Here is a 27,217-nt window from a genome sequence, read left to right on the forward strand (position 1 = left end):
TGAATGTAAACCTTGTCTTTGGCATCCTGATATAAAATAACGTTTACTTTTCCTTCACATGTTTTATGTTCTCCTTGGCCTCCCTCTTTTCTATTTATATTGTTGGACTTGAAACATTTGGTTTTCAGCAAACTTATTCGAATTTATATTTTTCCTGTTGCGTCAATATAAAGTAAATCACTGTCGCCAAACTGATAACATAAATTTGCCTTGATGAATTTTTTTACCAGCTTTAATAGCTGTATTTATGTTTGAATTTTTAAGATGTCCGAATGGTAGAAGAGTCCGAAATAAGTAAATACATATCATTAGGACATCTCGGAACATTCTTTATTGTATAATGCGTCTCCCACGTAAAATTTCAATCGCTTATTAACCCATAGTTAATAGACATGGTGCAGTAATTAAAGTCGGCCTCGCACGGCCTTGCTTCCAGTTTGAACAGATGCGCGTTACTATGCCGGTGTGGTGTGACTCAGCGTCGAGAATATGTATGGCCGTTACGTATTTGGAATTATCTTTGATCCTACAAGTTTGTATTCAGACGAGATCACAATTCTAGTTTAGATGCATAGATTCATAGAACTGTTATTAGAATTGTAGATGGGCCTGAGACTTATTTGATGTTGCTTTGATGTGACAACTAATGCAATAAGTCTTAATTACAGTGAATCAATTATATAATATCCAATAAATCAAATATAAGAAACAACAAGAACAACGGAATTTGAAATATACATTATTTCAACAACAGTGCTGCAAATGGAAATCGACGATAGGTAAAATATCAATTATAACGCAAAATAATGAAACTAAATGTGTAGAACCGGAAAACCGCACCTTATAGTCTTATATCATTATCATTTCCCATAGTGAAGAGGCTTTGTGTGAAATCTGTAGTTAAAATAACTAGTACTTCAGGTTTTACGTGATTGAGTGGTTCGAGATTTACTAAGAACGAGTTTCATTACAGTTTAGAAAAACAGCATTGAAAGGATATTTGTTGTATAATACATTTATCAGCACATTAATCTTGTCATTTTACTTTTTGCACTCCTTATCGCGCTTCTGTCCCCTATATCCTCAATTACCTTGTATTACGTGTTGTTTATTAGTTCACCAACCTTGTTATTCCGAGAGACAAAACCGTTTGGATTATGATTTGACGAGTACACTTGTAAATGCTTTTTGTTTCAAGCCATACCTTATACATATTCTTCAAGGCTGCGTCTCTTAATGCTTACTCACATTAGGCAAACTAATGATTTCATAGTTTTGCTTGAATTCCTCTGGTTTTTGTCTGGTTTGTTATTTTATGGCGTTCAGCTAGGTGTCTTGTTGCAAATTACTAAAAGACTGCAACTAATTGCTTATGCTCATCTTCATCCTCTTTTCAGTATCTTTAATTGTTTTTCTACTGTATTCCTAAAATATGCTGCTTATGTTGTACATATTTAGGCGTATGTGCCTAATTAACAACTTCAGTCGTAAACATGTGCTTTTCTTTTCAAAGTTTCCCATTTTGCGACATGTTTATTCAAATGGAATATACTTTTATAGAAAAGCTGAGTGAGTATAATTATAATTACTACCATTTTATTATCCAAACCAGATTTGGTCGCAGAATTAGCACCATAAAATCTTCGCAACTATGTCCATAATTTCACGATTCCAGTTGACCATAAAAAACGCTCGTAAAGTGTAGCGGCCATTTTGCCAAACGCTTGGATGGTGAACTCGTGAGTCATCCTACATTACCTTTTCTTTGTGCACGCGCGTCACCACATGACAATCGGCGTATACTGATGACTGGGTCATTCGGTTTTACTTTCGAGTTTGACGGACGCCATTGAATAGGCACTACACACTACTACTACTACTAGGTACTAGAGATGTAGAGATACACTATCTAACAAAACCGATGTTGGAAGGTTAAACGGTCGAGACTATGCTGTTCCTCACTGGCGAACAACACTTTCCTTGGGCGGTTGATGCATTTTCATGTAGTGTACAAGCCGCAAGGGTCAAATGATTTCGATATTGCATTATTATTGAAACTAATATGTAGGTACATGTGGCATATTGTAAGAAGAAATTATTTTGAGTACGTATTACCCCTTCTGCTTCTTTTGTAGCACGACTGTTGACATGAATCAAATATAAAAAAATTGGTTCACATTTATGTCATCGCGCATCGCGCGCATTGTTAACACTTTTACTTTACGCTCTGTTCACATGGCCAGTAATGATGTACGCAATTTTGCAAATTTAATGTGATCTTCTTTATCAGAACTCAACAAAACGATGACAAATAAAACGTATATAAGGATGTAGGTGATCGTAAACCCATCGCCAAGATACTAAAGCAGCAGGCCAAATCACAGCTAAACGCTGCTATTTACAGCATAGCTGTATAGCATTCAATCCGTTTATTAGGAGAGCCCTAGTAAGGAGATACCGAATAAGGAGCCCGCCTCGTGGAAACCGTGCCGCTGCAGTTTTTGTGCTTTGCTATTGCGACACTGATACATTGCTGCGACATATGGCTGGTCGGGAAAGTTTAGTGTTCATGGGCTTTGACACTCTTGCCCAATCGTATTCAATGCCAACCTGAGATCTATTTATGAAGTCTAAGCCGGCAACACAGGTCAAGTTCCCCTCTAAATAATGTTGCCGGTTGAAAATTACAAAATTTCAAATTGCAGGTAAATTGCAGGCACAGTCGCAGACAGGATAGATGGCGCTTTCTGGAAGTACTGGAGTAGCCTACATGTTTATAATAGTTAAAGTATAGATAGATTACATACATAGATATTGTCACTAACATAGGTTAAGAGTTAATAGAATAAGTAACTAATATATTATGGAAATTGAATTTCTGAATAAATAAAAAAAATTACTTCTGGTCTTTTGGTCTTATTTTTTAAATGGTATCATTTAAAATGTAACAGCTACCTCACAACATTATTAAAATCCAACTCAAACTTCGAAGCAGCATTATTATCAGGCCACTATTTAAATGTATCTACCTCCTTAATTAGGTTTACTATTAAGTTAATTGTCTACCTAATTTATTCGAATATTCATCTCGCGCAGCGCAGCCTTTTGTGTAAATTTGTTACGCTCTATTACCTACACTTTATCTGTAGGCGTAGCCTTCGGCAATTTAAATGTTTCACATAGAAATGTGGCTTGTTTCTTTGTTATCCTCAGTTTGATTGTCCATATTTACGTAATCGAGCTTTCCGGTTTTGAAGATATCTTTGCTATTTAGGTTAACGTTTAGATCTTTGAATTCTTTCCTTTTAAGGACTGTTTTCTTAATGTCAAGTTCGGTTCAGTCAATGCGATTTAGTAAATAGATTAAAATCCTTGTGCGAATAGCTAAACAATAACCGTGTTTACACATACACGTCCTCTAGACGCCGGGTCAGATCGCAAATTGATTCGAACCAATTGCCCCCGATAATGTTATCAAACAAGCGCGCTTTGTAGTCGCCGACCGAGATAACGGATATCTTACGTTACTTTAATAATTATACAGAACGCATATTATGGTCACGGGTATCATGTGATGGGAACAGGATAAATGATCCGGTTATTTCTATCTAGTAGTTTCAGAAAGAGATAATAGTTATACGCTTTTTTCACGAAAGTTCGAGAAAGCTTTTATGGTCAATACAACTAATTACGATGTGGTTTGTTTAAAATAAATTTATCTAAGCCTAAGGTTATTTATATGGAGTCATTTAAAACTATTTTTTTAGTCATTTAAGTACAAAAGTCTTAGTCTTAGTCTCCGAGTAAAATGGGTCTGACTAATGGCTGAACAGGAACAGAACAGACAGTACTGGTTTTGACACTTTTGACATTTTGGATACGTAAGCCTAAAAAATAACGTGGGACGCCGCGCCGGAAGTTTTTTTTAATACGCTTGATGACAATTTTTTTTAATGGTATCGATCGATCAGGTTTGTTTTTGGGATCAAATGTCTATATGGGACCCATTACGTTAAAGCAATACAAAATCAGAAATCAGAAATATTTATTCAAAAGAAAAAAAAAAGAAGAGAAGAAAAGTCAGAAATGATAGTCAGTCCGACAGTCGTACTTCACGCGCGAAACGCTCCTAACAAAACGATAAGTGAACGTGATGTAAGGTCACTGAAAGCCCATCTTGAATGTATGGAAAATAAGTAAAATTGCGATTTTGTGGGTGAATACCTATTGCGTGTATGCATATAGTTGCCATACAATATTTTTTTGGATAAAATGCAAGGAATCGAACGGTATCCTCAAAATGGTAACTATTCCTGTTTGGCAGTTTAAAAAAACTAAATTTTGAAACTTTTAGATCCTGTATTTTTTTATCATTTCCATATATTATTTTAATATCCACATTATTGTGATAAATTGTTCATTTGCTATCTATTTTACTAGATTTTGTTATAAAATTCAACATGTGCCATGATCCCTATTGTATGCTATGAAAAATATTTTGGAAAAAACAGCTGAGCTGATGTGTATGTCGTTTTTAAGCAACATTGACCCGAGGACTTGTTGGATACTGTATCATTAACTACGGTGTAATCTAACGACTTTAGTCTTAGAGCGCCTAAACTAACCCATCCATTATAAACTACTACAGCAAATTGATTTGTCCCGATAATAGTTTTACGATCACAGCAATTAGTTCAAAGCAATAATTCTCTATGTAATTGGTTGATTGCGCATACTTTATTGTCGGCGACGCTCCTTGCTTGACCTGTATACGCATTACTTTATTTACTGCGTTCTTGGCCCAATCCTGTCTTTACAAATCTTATAATAATGAGCTCCTTGACGATAACTTGACCCCAGACAAGAGCATTGTTTTCCCGTGCCATAATACGCTCGTGTGAGAAGTTTAGTTTTAAACCGTTATACACAACAATGAGACAATCGCCAAGGAAAAACCCAACGACGAAACCGCTAAAGACATTAATTCCGAGAAAAAAGTGATCCAAATCGGGACCCGAATTCGAGTCATTTTGGAAGATCCACCACTATTCGTTTATTTACAAAATACTGATGTGATGTTTACTTTACGTCATATTGAGAAAGGTGCGGCAAGTTGTTAGTAGAAGTATGTAACCTCCCTACCCGATTGAATCGGAAGTACTCATTCCCATGACTCATATTCTCTAACGACATATTGATGTCTCATCAATTAGCTCTAGAAAGCATTCCAGTATTACCTAACACTACGGAATCTCGCGAATCTGTGTGAATCACTTCTTGCAAGCGGATGGGGAAGTCACTTTCGTCTTCGTTGGTACGTGGTATCGATGCAATGCTGTTTTTTCCCTCAAGTGTTGGAAATACAAGTTACTCCTCTTCTTACTGAGTTACTGTACTCACATAAATCATTATTTAGCGAAGTATGTGTTTCGATAGTAGGCAAAGATAGATGTAACTCCGTATAAGTTACCTCTATGATAGTAGGTGTATCACTGACTGGGTTTTAGTATTTTAAATTCTGATCCTTTGTCTTCTAACAGGATTTTAATCTCAGACATCTTACAACTGGGCTACGGTTATTATATCTCTAACTATTGAGAGTATTGAGGAACTAAAAGGAGGAGAACCTATCCAGAACCCGCAGAGGATCCTTCTATGCACAAAAACATTATTACAATGTAAAAAAAATCGGTTAATAAATGTTCCTTTTTTTTCACTTCGACTTAAAATGATGAGATATTCCACACGAGATGATCTTGTATCAAGTTGCAATCAACTGACCCATGTCATCCTCTTCTCGTTCCATCTATTGTCATATGATTGTAGTGATGAAATACCAATAAACTCAATACGTTCTTAATACATCTGGAACCCCACGCAATACATTTTATTAAATTGATTTTGAACTCGCGGGCGCGGTCAAATATTAAACCTTGGGAGTTCTAAACGGTGAACATTATAAATCGATCCTCTCTATTTGAGATAAGGTACATTTTTAACAAAACTTCAGTAGGCGCCTGAATGTATAAAATAATGTTTTTGATTATATTTTAATTGATAGGAATGCTGAAGGCAATTTAGATTCGACTAGCGACCCGCCCTGGCTTCGCACTGGTTACCTTTAACAAATTGTACACCTAAACCTTCCTCGAGAATCACTATTGATATTAAGTGAAAACCGCATGAAAATTCGTTCAGTATTTTTTGAGTTTATCGGGAACACACAAACGGACAGACGCGGCGGGGGACTTTGTTCTATAAGATGAATAGTATAGATAAGATGTATAGATAGTATTTAGGGACAGAAGCCGTTTTTGTTTTAGCATGTGTAGTGTTAACTAGCAAGTAATGTTCAACTGTAAATCCTTGACAATTGCGATATGTTAATCGGCGAAACCTAATTAAATTAGCCAACATTGGCAGCAAGCTCGACCAGGGATTAAGATCAGAATCGGTCATTTCTATCTAAAGTCTTGTTTAAGTAAAGTCCAAGTCTAAAAATAATTGTCAAATGAGGAAAGCCCTTCATTTTAAAACTGAATAATTTCTGCCGCCTAAAGGTTCGTTCCTCTGAAACGTTCTTTCGATCTTGTGGTCTGTGTACATTGTTCCTAGCTTTTTTACTGCGGTGTGCAATAGAGAGTATGCGTATTGCATTGTAAAATATCCAAAATCATCCTTATATCATCAATCAAATAATTATGCTACAACTGCAGTGGTATTCCACTGCATTCAAATAAATCAATCTGCTTTACCTCTTGTCAGATCCGGATCTAGAACCCAGTAATGAAGCTGAGATCATTTGATCATTTGGCTCGCTGATTTGATTTATTGTTGCTCATTGGGTTGGACCAAGGCTGTGTGTTACTGACACGTCACTGATTACGCTAAACAATTTGTACTTAAATAACATTTGTATGAGAGGAATATGTTTGAACCCAAGAATGTTCTCTTAAAACTTTTCCAAGCACACTGAATACGAATGCAAGGGAGGGAAGCTGTTGATATTTGGTTTTCACATTAAAATCTAACAAGACATTGATAATCGTCCCTCCTGATGGGAAGTGAAGATTGTTCCAAAAATGAATTGGCCTACTATGCTATATCTTTCTCGTAGTTCCAGAGGGCGTTGAAACGAATTGCAATATATGTACATCATTAATTATTAATTAACAACACCATACTATCTGACCGAGGTACAAATTGACGACAGAGGTCGTATCGCTAATATCTCATCATTACTTGCTAAGATGCTATTCCAACTCGTATCTAGGTAGTACGATATTTATTCAATTGTTCAGGGTCTTGCAGACTTCACGTTACCAGATTAGTGATATTCGGAATAGAAGAAGAAACATGGGGTTTAAATCTAAAGATTAGACAGAAACAATCGAACTTAAACTATCGTGAGACATATTTCAAAATATTTATAGATCAGTACGGACAGAAACAGTTGGATGACCTGCCTACGAAGCTATAGTGCTTGTTGGTCCAATAAGATTCACTTTATTTTATGGTCACGATTATTTGTTACTGGGTCTTACACGTTGATAAGTTTAAAATTGTTCCCGTTTAATGATGGATAGAAATATTAAAGATGCTAACCTAAAAATGTCTTTCGCAGACATACTCCGGCCTCTTCTGCGTGGTGGTCAACCCGTACAAGAAGCTGCCCATCTACACGGAGAAGATCATGGAGAGGTACAAAGGCATAAAGAGGCACGAGGTACCGCCACACGTGTTTGCCATCACCGACACAGCATACCGCTCTATGTTACAAGGTCAGTATTCCACTAGTTAGTACTTAGTGTAAGGCCTGAGTGGTCGCTCGAGCTGAGCATGCAGCGGGGCGGGGCGTGCAGCGTGCATGTTAAACAAATGCAAACGTATAGGAGCGGCCTTAGTGCACGCTGCTCGCATCACTTGTGAGCCCGACTCCACGCTGCACGCCCCGCCGAACGCTCCGCTTTGAGCGTCCACTCAGGCGTTACACTTATGAGACACCCACCGTGTACGATGGGGAGATAGAATGCCACGATGTAGTCTGTGCGGAAAAAGAAGAGTCGACCAAAGGTTAACGAGAAACAGAGATAGTAATAAATTGCTGGTTGGCTAGTTTTACGAATTACTTTGGCCAAAGATGTAGAAAATATTTAGTCCCTATGATCTATAACGAGTTGCCGTCGGATTTAAAGACCACAAGGATGACAAAACAAACATTTAAAAAGAAATTAAGTTACTTTTTATTAAATAGAATAAAGGGTCAAATACATTACAATACATAACCCTTATAATACATTACATTTGTAAACTGTACGCTCAGATAAGAAAGTTAAGTAAGTAAGTAAGTAAATATTCTTTATTGCACCAAAATTATACATTTTACATACATGTAAAACTACAAAGAAATATTTAAAGAAAAAATAGAACCAGGTAACAACAGGCGGTCTTATCGCTAAAAAGCGATCTCTTCCAGACAACCTTTGGGTAGCAGGAAATGTAGAACTCATACAAAAGTCAACAGGTAGTGCAAAGAGCTTAAATATGGAGACTATTAAACACAAACACACATACTACAATTACTACTTATACATATAAGTATTAAAACGAAACCTAACACACAAATAAATATACAATACAATATATATATATATATATAATATATATTTATACAAGCATATATACAATATATAAAATGGCAACTTAAGGCAGAGATAGAAAGTATAGTTTTAGCTGATTTTTGAATATGGGGAGAGATTTAGCTAATCTTAATTCTACTGGTAAAGCATTCCACAGCCGAACAGCCCGGAAGGTAAAAGAGCTATTATAAAATTTAGAAGTAGATGAGGGAGAAGCAAGAATATGAGTCTGAGAACATCTGATAGAAGAGAGATACTTGAAACGCTCTTTGAGATAAGGTGGTGTAGCGGGGTTAAAGAGAATGCCATAGAGAAGGGCGAGAACATGAGAGTCACGGCGAAGACGAATAGGAAGCCACTTGAGCTGAGAACGGAACTGTGACACATGGTCAAATTTGCGCAGACCAAATATAAACCTTATACCGAGATTCTGGAGGCGCTCGAGCTTATTCAGCTGGTCCTCCGTAAGGTCCAGATAGCAAATGTCGGCATAATCTAATATGGGCAATAAGAGGGATTGAGCTAGCGCAATCTTAGTGGCGTAAGGCAAGAAATTACGGAGTCTGCGGAGTGATGCAGTTGCAGCAAACATTTTCCTGCTAACCTCATTCACCTGAGGTACCCAAGAGAGACTCTGGTCCATCATGACACCGAGATAACCCCTTACTTCATGTCAAAAATAAAATAAGTATTTGGTTAAAAGCAAACTTTAATAGCTAAAAACATAACAACCATATAAGGCTGCGCATGCAGTAAAGGGTTAAGTAGGTAAGTTTAGGTTTAAGATAAAGTTAAGTTACATATCAACCGCTAACACAAACGCAAAGAAGCCTCGTCTGCCAACAAACCACTGTGTGGTTTGGCAGAAGAAAATATGTATTTAGTTGTAAGTAAGATCTTTGAATAAACGTTTATTTATTTTATTTTTTTATTTTTATTTATTGGTTCCTATATATTCCACGACTCTTCTCTTTCCGCACAGACTCTATCGCCATCAATGACACAGCCTGTTGCTTGAAGGTGGCATTCGGAGGTTAGCTGCAGTTGCATTGCTATATCTGCCAATTTCTTTGATAAAATGAGTGACGGTTTCGAACGTCATAATCGCGACAGTGGCAGTGCCTAATGCATCCATTTCATCAAGGAAATTGACAGATATAGCGGCGGCATCAAAGCTGCAGCAGTAATGTCGCAACAGTTATGCAGCTCCAGTTGACATAACCTTAAGTCGCCTCAATGCTCGATTACATGGAAAATGGAGGCCAGTGACAAAGGACCTAAATGGCAATAGAGAGCTCAAATTGGACGCAAGCTATTCAATGTTTTAATAAAATCATGATACGAGTTCGATACAAGGTTGGCAGTGACTATATTGACCTCCACCGTATAAATACAGAGTTAGGCTACATAGTCGTGGTCGTGGCTCCTTGTAAATCACAGCGAATGTGTTTTCGCCGACCAGAAGCCGACTCACTTTTATGAGACATGCTCCTGTATTGTTCAACACCTCGTCCTGACTTGTATGCACGTTCAAATACCGCTCATAACATTTAGCGCATTCCTCTTGAATCACGAACTAACCACAAAGCGAGATAGGCGCGCCCATTAGTGAACAATTAGACAAATGGTTCCGTCGGCCTTATCTCCGGCTTCGTAGTGCTGAGCCTGTTTTGTTTTTTTTTTTACTTATGACGACATGTGACATGTTATTAAAGTGCTCTTTTAAGACCTCGACCACAATTGACCAAGGCATCACCATAGTTTACACAAAATGTCACTTCACCTAAAAATCTTGTTGTAACTATTGAGACTAGGTTCCCGTTCCCGAATTAACGAGACGACAAAATGTATATCCAAAATCCACCACCACTTGCACCATTCCACTAACCCGGGGTTAACCCTTTAAACCTTTAACCCAGTGTCATATTGTACTGGTAACCATGGTAACTCCAGGTTTAACTGGTTAACCCCGGGTTAGTGGGATGGTGCAAGTAGCGCTTATATTCATTTTAGTAATTAATCCTTACTAAACTAGCGTAGGTCGGTACCCAGTAGTAAATGAACTAGTAAATTGTCCCGAGGAATATTTCTTTTTTCAACAATGTCACTTAAAATGTTATACAAAAACTATCGATAACCTTAACTATCTCTCGCTTCACCTCTGATATCCCTTTCACATTCTTCTAGCTAATTTAACCCTTTGAACCTACGGCATTCGATCGCGTCACTCGCTAAGTACTAGTTTTATTCCCACTGCTTATAAATATACAGTCGAGCATTTTGCCTCTAACTAACCAGCACAGCACACATGACCTTGGGATCCAATACAGCTATATGGACGTTGAGGTCACAGTTTACATTGGTTCTTCTGAATGAAACACTCGCTTGTATAAGAGAAAGAACCTAGGTCCGACGGGAAACGCCCACGGTGTTTGCGTTTCGTAATGATAGTAAACAAAGGTGAGGATGCGCCGGTTCCGTGCCAACCCATTGTTTAGGATCGATTCATAAGGCTGTTCAGTTGACAAAGACGGCAACGAGTGTAGTTAAAGACAATAAACTGAATAATGATGAAGTTCGCCTTTTGGAAAAATTTTACTGTGCAATAAAGTAAAAAAATATATATTACGGGAATATTACAATCCGTCATTTTCGCCACGCAATTGAGACAAAGGTCTCATGCTGGTACATATTTGGCCAAATACTAGTGTTGCATCTCAATCATTGTTTTGCACAGCCAAATGTGTCGCGAGCATCAAGTTTAAGTCCGTGAAACCGTTGAGGTTTCATGGGGTGCCAAAGTTCTCTTCGTCCATATTTTCCTATAGCTTAAAATGATCAGCGGTGTCAGCATGGTTGTTTTTTTATCACCTGTCACTATGCCTGTCACTTTCGCACTTACATACTTGTTAGAACGTGACAGGCATGGTGACAGGCGATAAAAATGCTACCGTGCTAAGCCCGCAGATCACTCAGATTTCATGGCAAACGTACTTCTTTGGCTTTACCGTTGACTCAAGATTAGGCAACTGACCGTAATGATAATGGGGAGCAGCTGATATCATCCTTTTTACACGACTGCCCAAAAAAAGGAGTGTATTGTTTTCAGCGTTCATGTTTGTATGCATGTTTCTTTATTACCTTGCGTTTTTGGACGCAAGGTTAGATTCCCTGACTCTAATCCTCGATGGATCAGTTTTTAGTCACTCACTAAGTCATACCAGAAACGCCCACGATGTTTCATAATGATAGTAAACAAAGGCGAAGATACGCTGCGGTTCCGTATGCAAATGCATTGTTTAGGTTGTTATGAGTTTGATGCGTTGACTCACGACTTGCCCGCTGGACAAAGATAATACATACTCGTATCATTACATATAAAGCCTTGAATCCGGACTCTGGAAATGTTGAGTGGGCCTACAAAAAACTAAACATATTAAGTCTAGAATTCAAATTATTTGGATGGAAAGTTTTAAGTAAGAGTCGCCTACGAAATATTAAGCTACGGTTAGAGCAGAAGGCCTAAGGGATTTCTATCTGAGGACAGCCCTTACCATCGGACATCCTAAGCTAGCGGACTACAAACTTCCCGCGGCCAAGGTTCCGCGAAAAGTGCCTAATTCCATAAATTCCAGATCGTGGAAAAGAAGCTATGATGATTCGCGGGTTAATTAGTTTGTATACCCTATAGAGTCTACGGTTAGAGCAGAAGGCCTAAGGGATTTCTATCTGAGGACAGCCCTTACCATCGGACATCCTAAGCTAGCGGACTACAAACTTCCCGCGGCCAAGGTTCCGCGAAAAGTGCCTAATTCCATAAATTCCAGCTCGTGGAAAAGAAGCTATGATGATTCGCGGGTCAATTAGTTTGTATATCCTAGAGTCTAGGGCCTAGACCTAAGGGAACTGTATAAGTACTGCAGCAATAACAAAATACTATAAGAATGTAAATGTAGTTTTGTACGCACTGTAATAAACCATTGGCATACTACAATCTCATAATTAAACAACAATGTGACGTTAATTAGGTGTCGTTAAAAGATGACCCGGTGACATTTAGATACGCATCTTTTACGGAGTTGAAGTAAACTTTGTTGAAGAACGTTCTCACGTCAATCATCTTATTTTTTTTGATATGATCAGTAGATTCAGTAGGAGAAAACATGGCAGTCACTGACAAGCTTGCTGTGTGCTGTGTGCAAAAGAAATAGAGAAGCCAATTTGCTGAAGCGTCTTTGAAAAATTTGTTTTTTTTTTTATTGTAGTATACGGCCCATAATGTATTAAAAATAAAATAGACACTAATGGCGAGTTGCACCAACCACCATTGACGGACGAACGACACTCAGCAAAGAACTGAACTCATTGAAAGACAGTTCAGTCTAACCGACCCTATATAACACCCAAATTAATTTGTGGTCTTTCGTTTCGATTTTCCATAACTAACTTTAACAATTTAGTAGCGTCGCTAGTTTAGAAATGCAACTAGGTATTTAGGCATTTAATGTTTACTTATACATATAATTTTTCCTGTATTTCAGATCGCGAAGATCAGTCCATCCTCTGTACAGGAGAATCGGGCGCCGGAAAGACAGAAAATACGAAAAAAGTCATACAGTACCTCGCTTACGTCGCTGCCTCAAAACCAAAAGGATCTGGAGCGGTGAGAGTGTTTTTATGAATTCCTAACTGATCCTTAATCAAATATAAACTACTTGTCATATAATGTTTACATAAAAGCGTATACACTATCGGTTTTTCGGAACTTTAAAACACGCGAGTATTTTTGGTAATGAAATCTGTATTTCTCTATTGACTTAGTACTTCTAAAGTATTGGTTAAGTACACGTTTATTGGGAAAATGCGTCATGAATTGCCAAATGTTTATATTTGTCAACTTTGCAGTGTAAACTGACTCCATTGCAAATAGATAACGATATCGAAAACCCAACCCCAAACCAAATCCTATGCGGGATTGAAGACATGAAACTTTTTTATTATAGCATAGACAAATGGATTTTATAAAAGTAATTTTGGCACGAAAAAAAAACCCCGGGTGAAAATGCAGACTAAATATTTATAACCATAATTATGATTACTAAATTACAGGACAGGTTTTTAGAGAGTTTCCATGAAAGGCATAGCTTACCATTATCTGGCTTCGCTGAAGTACAATTTTGTACTTACTGCCATTCATGTAGGGTACATTTTAGACAGTGATCAACTAGTGTAGCTGTATCTTGAAAGTTTTACACTTGCTTCGAAATTTTATTGCATCCCGATTGGTTTACATTAAATTGTACTAATTGGACTATTCGTACTCGATTTCACACCTCGTGAGATAAATCCCATTTAAGGTTTAATAAGACAAGGATCGATTGAGTGTACAGACTCGTAAATATATCGGAGTGATATATACGACACTTTCAAAAAGACTTATCACATACGCTTTCTACAGCATTTCCGACCTTGTCTCTCAGTACACAAGGTATTATTTAAAAGCTGATGTAAAAATGAGTTAATTCTTGTAAGTTACCTTGTACGATAGCCCCATATCGTTCGCATGCTTACATAAGGATGGTCTTGCCATGTTCGTTTAAATGCCTTTTTGGTACAGTCAGGTGCGATTTATACTAATCTGACATTGCTGCACGTATAAACTTATTAAACTTTTTAAGGTATCGTTTCAGCTGATAATAAAATTAAATAATATGTCTAAATAGGGTCGAATAACGTTTCGTAACGTTTACGAATGTATTATGACTGTAAATTTGGCCGCACAAGGAACTTTTACGACCATCGAATACTTATTTGCAATTTTACCCAGATCCCGGGGACTTAGTCTGCAACATTGTATCGAGAAATATAAACATTTTGGCTATCAGCATAAAATGATTCTCAAGTATATTTTACGCTTAAGTGTACCAACAAAATGTCGTATAATTTGTAACAAATGCACCATCTATGGTATGCAGGATTATTTAGCAATGTCGCCTCGGGGTCACCTACAGAGTGACATATTTGTCGAGTACGCCTGCTAATAGGTATTATGAATATGAGTAACGTCTCGTGTCATTATTATAATTAAAATGGTGGTCGTTGTAATGCGGAAAATATGGTGAATATATTTATGTTCGACACACTAACATTGTGTAGGTACAGTTAAATTCGAATTTAATTAAAGCCTGACCAGTAATATATGATCACGCGCCATGTTGCGGATTTTCATTGAAACAATTTTTTTCATATTATACTGAACTGTCACCATATGAGTGAGAATGACAGCGCCGTCTTGACAATGATCATATATTACTGGTTAGGCTTTATTTTTTATAAAGGGTCACTGACCCGAGAGGATCTTGGTCTCTATCATTGGACATGAGAACGCTCCTACAGTACTCTCATTATAAAACGAATTTTATTATTGATTTACACAAATTTAAGTTGTATTTTGACTTCTCAAATAACATCAAGCTTTGGCCTATTATGAGAAACTTTATTTTATTTACTCAAGCTCTCACAAATTTACTGGTTTGACTACCGTGTGAGGGTAAGTTTTAGTGATCGCTAGCATCAAACGTAAGGCTATTTCATACCCTATGACTATATACATAAGGTCGAATATGTGGTAAACTCTACAGATACGTTGCGTATATGAAGCCAGCGTCATCGCAGTAACAGTAAATTTTCGCTATTTCCCTTCTCTAAAAGACTCGACACATCCTGGTTTAAAAGAGTGTATATTTTAGCACACCTGCATGTCGGAGGTGGCTTGTAAACTCACTGTATAGCACCTTTTATACATTGTTACAGAAAATTCTTGCATATGAACAAACAAAAAAACTAAAGAGCGCGGTTGTTTTATGCGATAAACGCAGCGTTAAACGCGATGCGTTTGCCGCACACCCGTTTTACATCAGATAATTTAAAGACCATACATTATTTTTAAAGGTAAACACAGCGGTAAGCGCATTGTTATTTTCCCTAACTTCTGTTGACGCATGCGTTTAACGCTGTGTTTATTGCATAAAACAACCGCCCGCTTAAGGACCTTGTCTGGCTTATCGCGCGGTATAGAATCGGTACGGCATCCGCGACAAAGATAGTAATAATGATGTCACACCGATTCCTTACAACCAGTTCACCAAAACGACCTCTTGTTAAAATGTTATGACGCAATAACTGGTCAGGTCACAAACCGCAAGACTTTTCTCATTCTTTACCTACTTATTCACGGTTGTTACTAAGTACGAAATGTACAAATCGTGTCAAAAAGTGAAAATACAAATTAATTATTTTGAGTGTGTACGGCTGGATTTAAAAAAAAAATCTTTTTGGAGCAAGGATAAAAATAGTAGATTGTACAACAAGGGCATAAATCGATCCATTTTTACCTGAGTCAATATAGTCGAAGATAAAAATGGACATTTATGTTTGGTCTACACACTCTACTTTTTACTTCGATTGTGAGTAAAATATACAAAAATAGGTATCCAATATTGTAGGTTATTTTACCGTATTTATTCAAGACTAAAGAAAATTGTACTCGGGGCCGGTCGGGGGCGCGCCGGCAGGGCTGACAGTTTGTATGGCAGACTTTGGACTTTATTGATAAGTCAATGAATAAAGGTCGTAATAGATGATTTTACTACTAGAGCTTAAAAGGCGATTTTATGTCGTCTACGCACGACTTAAAATCGAACTTTACGAGCATGAGAAGTGAAAAAGTTATTTTCATTTCTCATGCTCTGAAAGAGGGTCATTGTTGTTCTAAAAGGTGCGCAGAAAATGATACGTGTCTGCACTAGAGCATTTTACGTTCGAAGTACGACTTTTTTAATTTTTTTACGATACGCAATTGAAATTTGAGTTTAAATGGATTTGTAATAAATTTTTCATTTTGATATTTGACTCTCCATTCCATAAATAACGATACTTTTGTCTGAATTGTTAATTGAAAGTACCCTCAAGAAATACTATAAAAATGTATACTTAGTCATGTTTTAAAAAAAATACATGCATTTTACTTTCCTCGTATTCGAAATGAAAAGTAGAGTGTTTAACTCGGGTGAAAGGCATCATTTCTGCCTCGGACTATTGGCGCTCTCACTGCATTCGAGCGCCAAAATACCTCGGCAGAAATGAGTGCCTTTCGTCCCTTGGTTAACAATCTACTATTTCCTTGCTTTCGAAATAAAAACTTTTTAGTGCTTGCTTTTGTACTTAGCAACAGCCGTTATAGTTTAAGTCTATTTGTACTGTACTTCTGAACATGCACTGATGTATATTTTTCTCTCCCGTCCCCGATGCCTGGAACTACTGCAGGGACCCTCACCACAGTTGATAATAGTAAGTCCAATGAGGAAATTCCAACTTATACCATCGCCACATACGCTTGGGATTATATGGATATGTAACGCAAAATGTTTTTTTTTCATAAGTGAAAAGCTACGCTAAATTTGCCAAATACATCAAGTATGGCGTGACCATACATTGGCGGTACAAAATTAGCGTAGACGGGACACGAACTTGAGTTTTTTCCATTTATTTTATTTTGCGTTGTGTATCCTATGTGAAACATTTATGTATATATATATTTTTCGGATTTGGGTCCTTACCGTCTAGATATTATATCATTCCGAGTTCAGAATGACTTAGTTCATGTTATCTATTTGTGTATCGAATGGGTTAGCCATTAGCGCCCGGCGTACCCGTTTACTGTTAATTATACCAAAACGAGTACTGTGGGCGCTAATGAAGTAACTTTTGGGCTTGCTTGCTCATTTCTAATTTCAAATGTTTTTCTAAATTCATTGTCCTACTAGAACAACATATTTTTGGGAACCTTCTCTTTTAGATATTTTTAAATACAATAGAATTCCTTTTTTTTATTTAATAGGCCTTTCTTTTTGATAAAAACTTTTCATTTTTACTACACGTAAAATAATACATAAAAAATCCATTTTAATTACTCTTCCCCACACCCGATAGATTCTAGTTAAAAGTCATAATACTCATAATATTTAGATAATCTTTTTAAAATAAAATTTAAATTTAGCTTCTAATATCGCCAACATTACATTTCATGCTAACCCTTAGACCAATGGACCCACATTTGAGGTAAAATTTGCTAAACCATAATTGGTAGTAATTCATTGTTCACCCTAACATACACCTTAACCCTCCCACGCTTCTGTCATGTGTTTGTACTAACATTCATCAATACCCGTCGAATAATGTCAGTATTTTTCTGACAGTGTTGTTGAACAGACTTAATTCAATCTATGTTTTTCTTTCAGGGCGAATTAGAACAACAATTATTGCAAGCCAACCCCATACTTGAAGCGTTTGGTAACGCTAAAACAGTCAAAAACGACAACTCATCAAGATTCGTAAGTAAACCAATTCAAATTTTAAACTAACACGAGACTTAATCGCGTAAAAACTTACGTTTATTTATGGCCTGACGTTTCGAACGTGACATTATGTTCGTGGTCACAGGCAGATAATAGTCTGTACGTAAATTCCGTGTAAGTTTAAAATTATGAGTAAAACTCGTGTTAGTGAACCAATCCCAACCAATATACTCGTAAACCAATTCTATCTAAATATTTTATACTTATATTACTATACATACTATAGATAGTGCCATCCACGAAAGCTCATTCCAAACCTTGTCTTTTGGTTTTACTTCAAGCAATGTGTAGTGTTTCGAAACCAAATTTTGCAAGCCTGATCCACATATGCCTGTTTTCCTCTCAATTCTCATATCTAACGACAAAATTTATTCTAGCACAGAACATACAGTACCGCGTTTCTCGGCGTTAAGCGGTCCAGCGTGTCAAAGCTAGATGTAGATGTAGTGTAGGGACGCCCGGCCGGAAGCAGGCGGGCTGTCGATCACATGTCGTGTTCATTCAGCTCAAAGCTAACTATACTTTTTCCACTCCAGGGCAAATTCATAAGAATAAACTTCGACGCGTCCGGCTACATAGCCGGCGCGAACATCGAGACGTACCTTCTGGAGAAGTCGCGCGCCATTCGCCAGGCGAAAGACGAGCGGACCTTCCACATCTTCTACCAGCTCCTGACTGGGGCGACGTCGGAGCAACGCGCGGAGTATATACTTGAAGACCCGAAAAGTTACCATTTCCTGTCTAATGCTGCGTTACCAGGTACGGTTGGATTTGAAAGTTTTACTTGGTTTGAATAATTATTTTTGTTGCATTGAAATGACTATATATATATTTTATATTGGAAAATCTTTAAACAAATTCAAAATCTGGCTGTCAACATGTACCGTCTCTTATAATAGCAATAATAAGCTGCTGATCGACGTTTACTTTTAGTGACCTCCCTCAACCTTTGATATCGAAGATCTAATTGACTTAGGTATTCCTGCCTATCTTTGTATCGCCAACAAAACTTAGCATTATTAAGCTTTAAAAACACAACTGCCATTTCAATGCGACGGAAATATTTTTAAAATAATGCTAAAAAGTTAATATTTAAATACATACATTTTAAAACAAACGCTCGAAATAATCCTTGTCGTACACGTATTATTAAGTCGAATAGCTCGACATGTTTCGGTCCAATTTACGAAAATCTCAAAAATCTCGAATGGTCTCGTGAATTGGACCGAAACATGTCGAGCTATTCGACTTAATAATACGTGAGTGACCCGGTTTAAAATAATCTAATATGTTTGAATCTCACGGGAGTTTTATAGTTAAAATCCTTGTCGTATTATTTTCCATGTTGATGAGAAAACAATACCCGTTTTGGCATTATAATTTTGAAACATATCAATTAACATTCTTCCAAATTTGAACGACATCCACTTTACACTTAGTGTAGAATCCTTTACAGTGCCCGGGATCGACGACGCCCTGGAGTTCCAAGCCACCATCAAGTCCATGAACATCATGGGCATGAACAATGAGGACTTCAACTCGATATTCAGAATAGTGTCGGCGACGCTGCTGTTTGGATCTATGCAATTCAAGCAGGAGAGGAACTCCGACCAGGCTACGCTGCCTGACAATACTGTTGCTCAAAAAATTGCTCATTTACTCGGTAAGTTGGTATTTATCTTAATTAATGCTTTATAGACTTATGTCCGAAAAGTATGTGTCATTAACGGCAAGGTGCTGTAGCTATATTAGCATTATTATTAGATGAAACATTTTACAAAAAAAAATTAAACATTCTTCTCATGGTTATTTGAAGGGTAACCTTTTGTTTGTCTTTTTCAGGTCTCTCTGTAACGGAGATGACAAAGGCCTTCCTCAAACCGAGGATAAAGGTCGGTCGCGACTTCGTAACGAAAGCGCAGACGAAAGAACAAGTGGAATTCTCAGTGGAAGCCATCGGCAAAGCGTGCTACGAGCGCCTCTTTAGGTGGCTCGTCAACAGGATCAATAGGTCTCTAGACAGGACCAAGAGGCAAGGAGCTTCCTTCATCGGCATCCTCGATATGGCCGGTTTTGAAATCTTCGACCTCAACTCCTTTGAACAGCTCTGCATCAACTACACAAATGAAAAGCTCCAACAGCTCTTCAACCACACCATGTTCATCCTAGAACAGGAAGAATACCAGCGGGAAGGCATCGAATGGAAGTTCATCGACTTCGGCCTCGATCTTCAGCCGACTATCGACCTTATTGACAAACCCATGGGCATCATGGCCTTGTTAGACGAGGAATGTTGGTTCCCTAAAGCCACAGATAAAACATTTGTCGAAAAGTTGGTCTCCGCTCACTCCGTCCACCCCAAATTCATGAAGACCGACTTCCGAGGCATCGCTGACTTCGCGATCATCCATTACGCTGGTAAAGTAGACTATTCCGCTGAGAAATGGTTGATGAAGAACATGGACCCGCTGAACGAAAATGTGGTATCCCTTCTCCAATCTTCCCAGGATCCTTTCGTGTGCCACATCTGGAAAGACGCTGAGATCGTCGGAATGGCACAGCAAGCCATGACTGACACTCAATTCGGTGCCAGAACGAGAAAGGGCATGTTCAGGACCGTCTCGCAACTGTACAAGGAGCAGCTGACAAAACTTATGGCCACACTCAGAAACACAAATCCCAACTTCGTCAGGTGTATCATTCCTAACCACGAAAAGAGGGCGGGTAAAATCGAAGCCCCACTTGTCTTGGATCAGCTCAGATGCAACGGTGTGTTGGAGGGCATTAGGATATGCAGACAAGGTTTCCCTAACCGAATTCCATTCCAGGAGTTCAGACAGCGATATGAACTGCTCACCCCCAACATCATCCCTAAAGGTTTCATGGACGGAAAGAAGGCGTGCGAGCAAATGATCGAGGCCTTAGAGCTCGACCACAACCTGTACCGCGTCGGTCAGTCAAAGATCTTCTTCAGGGCTGGTGTACTGGCCCACTTGGAAGAGGAAAGAGATTATAAGATCACGGACTTAATTGTAAACTTCCAGGCGTTCTGCCGAGGGTTCCTAGCTAGACGGAACTACCAAAAGAGATTACAGCAGCTGAACGCAATCAGAATCATCCAGAGGAACTGCGCTGCTTATCTCAAGCTTAGGAATTGGCAATGGTGGAGATTATACATAAAGGTAAGATTTATTTTCATTGCTTCGTATGTGATAAAAATTATCTACCCTCCCTGATCGGTAAAGCCATAAACTGACGCGCGCGGGTACAGCCCAATATCAACCTTCGTGCATTCCTATAAGGCTCACGATGATGCGTCACGTACGATACGCGTGACGTTCAAAAGGTTAACTAATGATCTATCTAGTGCGTATTGTTAATATTCGATCACAACTTATACGGGCAATTGTCATATGATAATCAAATAGGGACATAAATCATAATACTCGGCTGTCGTGCTTATAAATATAAAAGCAATCATTGTCAAAGTTACAATAACGTGGGACTCACTAACCCAGTTCTAAGTACAACAGGTGTTATTATTATGCCAAGTCCAACAGCGTTCAACTAAAACAATTATTTATTATAACCGACCTAGAGTTTTGGCAACAGCCTCGGTGTAATGCGAAAGTTATGTAAATATACCCACTTGTTCATCAGCCTGTAGTATGTAAAATGGTGCGAAGTTATCAAGTTTATCTTTCCACCGCTCGTAAGTTTATTTATACTGTTTAGTTTTGATTGGTGAATGTTTGTAGATTGATTATTTGTTGGGAGGGTTCGAAGTTCAATCTAGCTACTTGTTATTATCTAATTCTAAACAATATTATCGTGGTTCGTTTTCGTTCGCTTTGTATTTCGTTTTGTAATTTTTTTTAGGATAAAATGACTTATAATGCTATACATCTAAAAATGAACACCTGTAATTAATTTGTATTATTTTATTGTTATAGACAGTAGATCTATAAAAAAATATTTAAAGGGGGACACACAGCAGCTATTGGAAATATTTTTTTATGGGATGTAGAAGTAAATTTTTATTTTCAAGCAATCATTAATAATCGCTTCGCTGGCGTTTGAGTTGACAGTTAAAAAACAATATTTACTAAAAACTTCTTCTGAAAGTAACATAGGTGTTTTCTAAAAAGAAGAAGACAGATCTATCTAGGCATCAGATAAAACTGCCGACAATTCACTAAGCTTTTACCAAACATTCCAGGTGAAACCTCTCCTAGAAGTGACCAAGCAGGAGGAGAAGCTGACGCAGAAGGAAGACGAGCTCCGCCAGATACGCGACAAGCTCGACACGCAGATGAAGCGCTGCCAGGAGTACGAGCAGAAGTTCCAGCAGGCCAGCGCCGAGAAGACGCAGCTGGCTGAGCAGCTGCAGGTAAGATCTTAGTGTACTTTTCAGGAGGTGATGAAACAGGAGCTGACAAGCTCCGACAGATCCAGGACAAGCTGGAATCCCATATACGCCAGAAGTTAAGAGTAAAATTGCCAGATAAAAATCAGATACTCAAATGGATCGAAAGTATACTCTGTGCCAGTGGCGGCGCATATATTTAACGTACTCATTGGGGAAGCCGGAGAAATTTGACCTGTTTTGTATTTACGAATTGGATGAAGTGTTCAATTATCTCAAATTAGTCAAGCCGGTAGGAAGTCTATCGACGCTCCGCCACTGCGTGTAAGATCTTACCAGAAAGGTATTTGACACCGTTTAACATACACGATTTGAAATTTAAATGTAGAAACTTATCATTAGTCATATCTAAAGCTCCGAAATCCTGTAATAATATTTAGTGTAAGATTTCCATGTCTCCATAATCCCTTATTCCCACTATGCAGGCGGAGTTAGAGCTATGCGCCGAAGCGGAAGAATCCCGCGCACGCGCAGCGGCCAGGAAGCAGGAGCTAGAGGAACTGCTGCATGACCTGGAGGGCAGGATCGAGGAGGAGGAGGAGCGGTGTAGCGCGCTGCAGCAGGAGAAGAAACGGTTGCAGCTTAACATTCAGGTATGTGTTGAGAGATATATCTGGCCTCCTTATTCGTACTTATAACTTTAAGAGCCTGAATTAGTTAAATTATGTTTTATCGCTTTCTTACAAATACATAAGTCAAGTTTTTGACAGTCTGGGTCTGGTCTTGATATCTTACTCCGACATGGCCACTCTGAGATACATCTCGACCTCTTGTGTATTCCTGTACTGTAAATGAAAGTTTTCTACTCGTCTGGGCAATTATTTTAAAATATGGACGAGAACTAATTGAATTAGAATACTTTAAGACTGTAGATTTATCATAAGAGACAATCATCACCACATATAATCATCACAAAACACCAATGGAGTTATTTAAAAACGTTTGTCTAATCTAACAAACCAGAAACCGTTGATAATTGTTTGTACCTATCCGTCATTTTGACATAACTGGTTGTTAGAAAGAGACAAAATTTAACAGAGTTATGTAAGATGTTGCTAAGTTTTACGAATAAGGGGGTAAGCCTATAAATAATAAGGTAAGCCTAAAAATAAAAGAAAATACCTCAAAGTAACCAATATGTATTCATTCAGGACCTCGAAGAGCAATTAGAAGAGGAAGAGGCGGCGCGGCAGAAGTTGCAGTTAGAGCGAGTACAATGCGACGCCAAGCTCAAGAAGTTGGAAGAAGACATGGCTCTCAGCGACGACACCAACCAGAAACTCGTCAAAGAGAAGAAGGTACGTCTGATACCTACATTGATACTGTCCATTACAATGTAATGTAGAATACAGCTACCAGACGCTGACGTATGGTTACTTAATGGTTAATTTTGTCAGACCAGGATCTGCGACTGAGCTGACTTGATGACACTTAGTCAATGTAAAATCATTTCTTTAATGTTGTGTTTGTCGTTATGCACATTATAGAAATGATTATGTATATCCATGTAAATCGATTGCCTTCTCATCGCGTAAAATTGTGGATGTTTTTTTTTACACTCTTTTACGATATGAAAAGTAATCCAACAATTCAACCGCACAGATTCTAGAAGAACGTGCCAACGACCTTTCACAAGCGTTAGCCGAAGAAGAAGAAAAGGCTAAACATCTCGGCAAGCTAAAGGCGAAGCAGGAGTCTGCCATCGCCGAGCTAGAAGAGAAACTCCTTAAGGATCACCAGCTCAGGCAGGAGGCGGATCGCTCTAAGCGCAAGCTGGAAACAGAGTTGCAAGATGTTAAGGAACAGCTTGTTGAGAGGAAAGCACAGTTGGATGAGCTTCAGATTGTGCTGGGTAAGTTGACGGACATTTTTCTAGTGTTTACTCAAATAGGAGTATGTAGTAGAGAAGTGTAAGGACCATCGGCTCGGGCAGGAGTACCGCGCTAGGTGCAAGCTGGAAACTGAGCTACGGGATGTTAAGAAACAGATCGAGAGGAAAGCGCAGTCGGATGAGCTGTAGATCGTACCGGGTGAGTTATTATTATTAGGAAATCCAAGCGGGATACCCACCTTGGGTTTCCAGTTGACACCATATGCTGAGCGAACTTAGCATCATATTCTATTGAAATATGACTGTCCTTCTCATATAATGTGACGGTGAACACAGGGGTGTCAACTGAAGGCCGAGGCCTTATTCAAGTAGAATTGTCGGTGAAGAGGAACACGAGGACTATCGGCAGAGGGTAGACTCGGTCAGGGCCAATGCTCAGCTGAATATGGAACCAAATTGTGAAAGGGGCGATAGGCTTCGTTCCTCGCTTATAATTGGGTTTGATGAAATATGTGGTTTATCGTAATATAATATTTTATAATTTGTACAGCCAAACGCGAGGAGGAGCTCGCCGCGGCGATCGGGCGCGCCGACGAGGAGGGCGCGCTGCGGGCGTCCGCGCAGAAGGCGGCGCGCGAGGCCGAGTCGGCGCTGGCCGACGCGCACGAGGACCTGGAGGCCGAGCGCGCCGCGCGCACCAAGGCCGAGAAGCTGCGCCGGGACCTCAACGAGGAGCTGGAGGCGCTCAAGAGCGAGCTGCTCGACTCGCTGGATACCACAGCTGGTGAGTTTATTACAGAAAACATTGGTTTCTACTATTTTTATTCAATTATTGTTGATATAATAGAAAAGTAATGTTATTATATATATGAAACCTTGACAAAGGTTGGCTTTCTTGGTTAAAAATTAAGAAGTTCCAATGCGACATGCAAACCGGCTCATTTGGGTGACATCGATCTTGCATATAAACTTTCCTTTATTTGTCGGTATCCAACCATCGTCCATAATTAATTAGTAAGCATTTTCTTCCTTTCACACCTCGACAACAATTTAATAATAACCGTGAAGTTAAATCCGACCACTTTGTTTGTCTTTTGAACATATTTTGCGATGATTTTTTACAAAACATATGTTTTAGTGACGTTGTATACCAACAGCTCAACAAGAGCTCCGCTCCAAGCGCGAGCAGGAAGTAGCAGTCCTGAAGCGAAGCCTGGAAGAAGAAGCGACCACCCACGAGAGCTCATTGGCTGAACAGCGGCACAAGCACTCTCAGGAACTGCAGCAGCTCATGGAACAACACGAGCAGATCAAGAAGGCTAAAGCTGGTGAGTAACAAATGTTAACACTCTGAACTGACCATAGATCTTTCTTCTTCTTTGCAATAATGCGGACAAAATGACAGATAACTGTACAGACGATGATAGACTTTTTTTATCCTCTTTTAAGGCCCAAGGTCCTACCTATAGTACTTCTTCAGTTCGATGAAATTTAAACCATATTCAATTGGAACAGTGTTGCATTTCTTTTGTTTCGTTAAATTTTCAAACAAATAAAAATCAACTCTATTCCCTGTACTATAGGTATACATTTCAGTGGCAAATTCTGGGTTTTTCATTTTTATGGCTGTGAACTGTAGACCTCGCGAACCTCATTTTGAAAAATTTCGAAAAAGAAAACCGACAAAAAATCTATATAATTATCCAACCTGCTCACTAAAGGACACGAGAATATGAAACCTGTAGACGAGAACAAACGAAAGAATTTTGCCTAAGCTGCTGAAACGGAGACCTTCACTTTCGCTCGATCAATTAGGTTGAACATGTGTAATGTATGGTTTTGTTTGGAATACGAACTCGTTACTACTTTAATTTGGATAATCATCTTCATAACTTACTGTATCAGCTTTTACCTGTTTTTGACTCCACTCATTCGATATTCATTGCTTTTAAGTCTTCCTAAAATGCGGAAGCTATAAAATCTGGTCCGAAAATAAAAAGAAGAAACCTACAAAAAAGTTTAGTGAAATTTTAATTCTAGAATAAAACCTTCCTTTCAGTCATTTAAACTTTTTAGCCTCTCCAATCACAACCTTTTTTAAAGTTTACTCTATGTCAACAACATCTGACACTGACACTGAAATCAAACACGTTCCATTTTATAACATCATCAACGTCAAACTTTTCGAAGCTCTACATTAATTTCTGATAAATAATTTATATTTTTAAACAATGTCCGGCGATAAACGAATAAAGAACGGGAAGTTTCAAGTGTACAAGGACGACACAATGCTCAGTGTGACAGAGTTTCCGTTGGAAGAGGGGCGATCGTTTCATTTCGCTAGGGATTATTGGCAGAATATGTGTTCGCCTTCAGAGCCGGGGAGGCCTTCGCAAGCAGATGCAAACCATGTCCAGTGTGAATAACTTTTTTTGCCATGTGTTCTAGTAAAAATACGGACTGTCGGGCGGGTTTTAGGCTTGATTTCCTCCTAGACATCGGTCGCTGACGTCGGGCGAGCGTACGAACTAACTCAATTCTATGGGCCCTCGCACAGCGACGCTGACATCCGCGGCAGATTTTTCTTCCGACGGTACGCTCGACCGACTTCAGCGTAGGAGGAAATCAGGCGTTAGTAATATTTCCACTGTCTTTGGTGATCAGGGAAAAACGTCGAATGTACCGTTTCAAAAATTAAATTTAATTATAGTGTTTAGTAATTGGTTGGCAGGCCTGTGTAGTTTAAAAGTGAGAAAAGGGATTATAAGCATAAATCACTATGCCAACCCACTGAACAAAAATTCTAGAGTCGGGCCAAGCTAACACTGCATAGACTTTTCAGTGACCGTGTGGATATGTAAATGTCAAATTACTATGATATGAAAATATGACTATTTTACAATAG

The 27,217-nt window shown here is 38.5% G+C and overlaps 2 protein-coding genes across 4 annotated transcripts in view; both read left to right on the forward strand.

Moving 5' to 3' along the window:
- LOC134744097 (protein C10-like) overlaps positions 1-27,217 on the forward strand; it is a 195,779-nt gene that overhangs the window by 61,985 nt on the left and 106,577 nt on the right. The gene's annotated exons all lie outside the window — the stretch shown is intronic.
- LOC134744079 (myosin heavy chain, non-muscle) overlaps positions 1-27,217 on the forward strand; it is an 84,332-nt gene that overhangs the window by 42,931 nt on the left and 14,184 nt on the right. For 2 of the 3 annotated variants that reach the window (XM_063677746.1, XM_063677748.1), the window contains exons 2-14: positions 7,625-7,781; positions 13,181-13,302; positions 16,965-16,988; positions 17,939-18,031; positions 18,592-18,814; positions 19,500-19,718; positions 19,898-21,237; positions 22,275-22,445; positions 22,907-23,074; positions 23,633-23,779; positions 24,084-24,333; positions 24,863-25,096; positions 25,470-25,640. In XM_063677746.1, coding sequence (XP_063533816.1) covers positions 7,625-7,781; positions 13,181-13,302; positions 16,965-16,988; positions 17,939-18,031; positions 18,592-18,814; positions 19,500-19,718; positions 19,898-21,237; positions 22,275-22,445; positions 22,907-23,074; positions 23,633-23,779; positions 24,084-24,333; positions 24,863-25,096; positions 25,470-25,640 — 3,319 coding nt within the window. The remainder of the gene's footprint in view (positions 1-7,624; positions 7,782-13,180; positions 13,303-16,964; positions 16,989-17,938; positions 18,032-18,591; positions 18,815-19,499; positions 19,719-19,897; positions 21,238-22,274; positions 22,446-22,906; positions 23,075-23,632; positions 23,780-24,083; positions 24,334-24,862; positions 25,097-25,469; positions 25,641-27,217) is intronic. The other variant, XM_063677747.1, reaches the window with a different exon arrangement.

This window comes from Cydia strobilella, chromosome 9, assembly GCF_947568885.1.
Source record: "Cydia strobilella chromosome 9, ilCydStro3.1, whole genome shotgun sequence".
In the NCBI taxonomy this organism is placed as follows: Eukaryota; Metazoa; Arthropoda; class Insecta; order Lepidoptera; family Tortricidae; genus Cydia; species Cydia strobilella.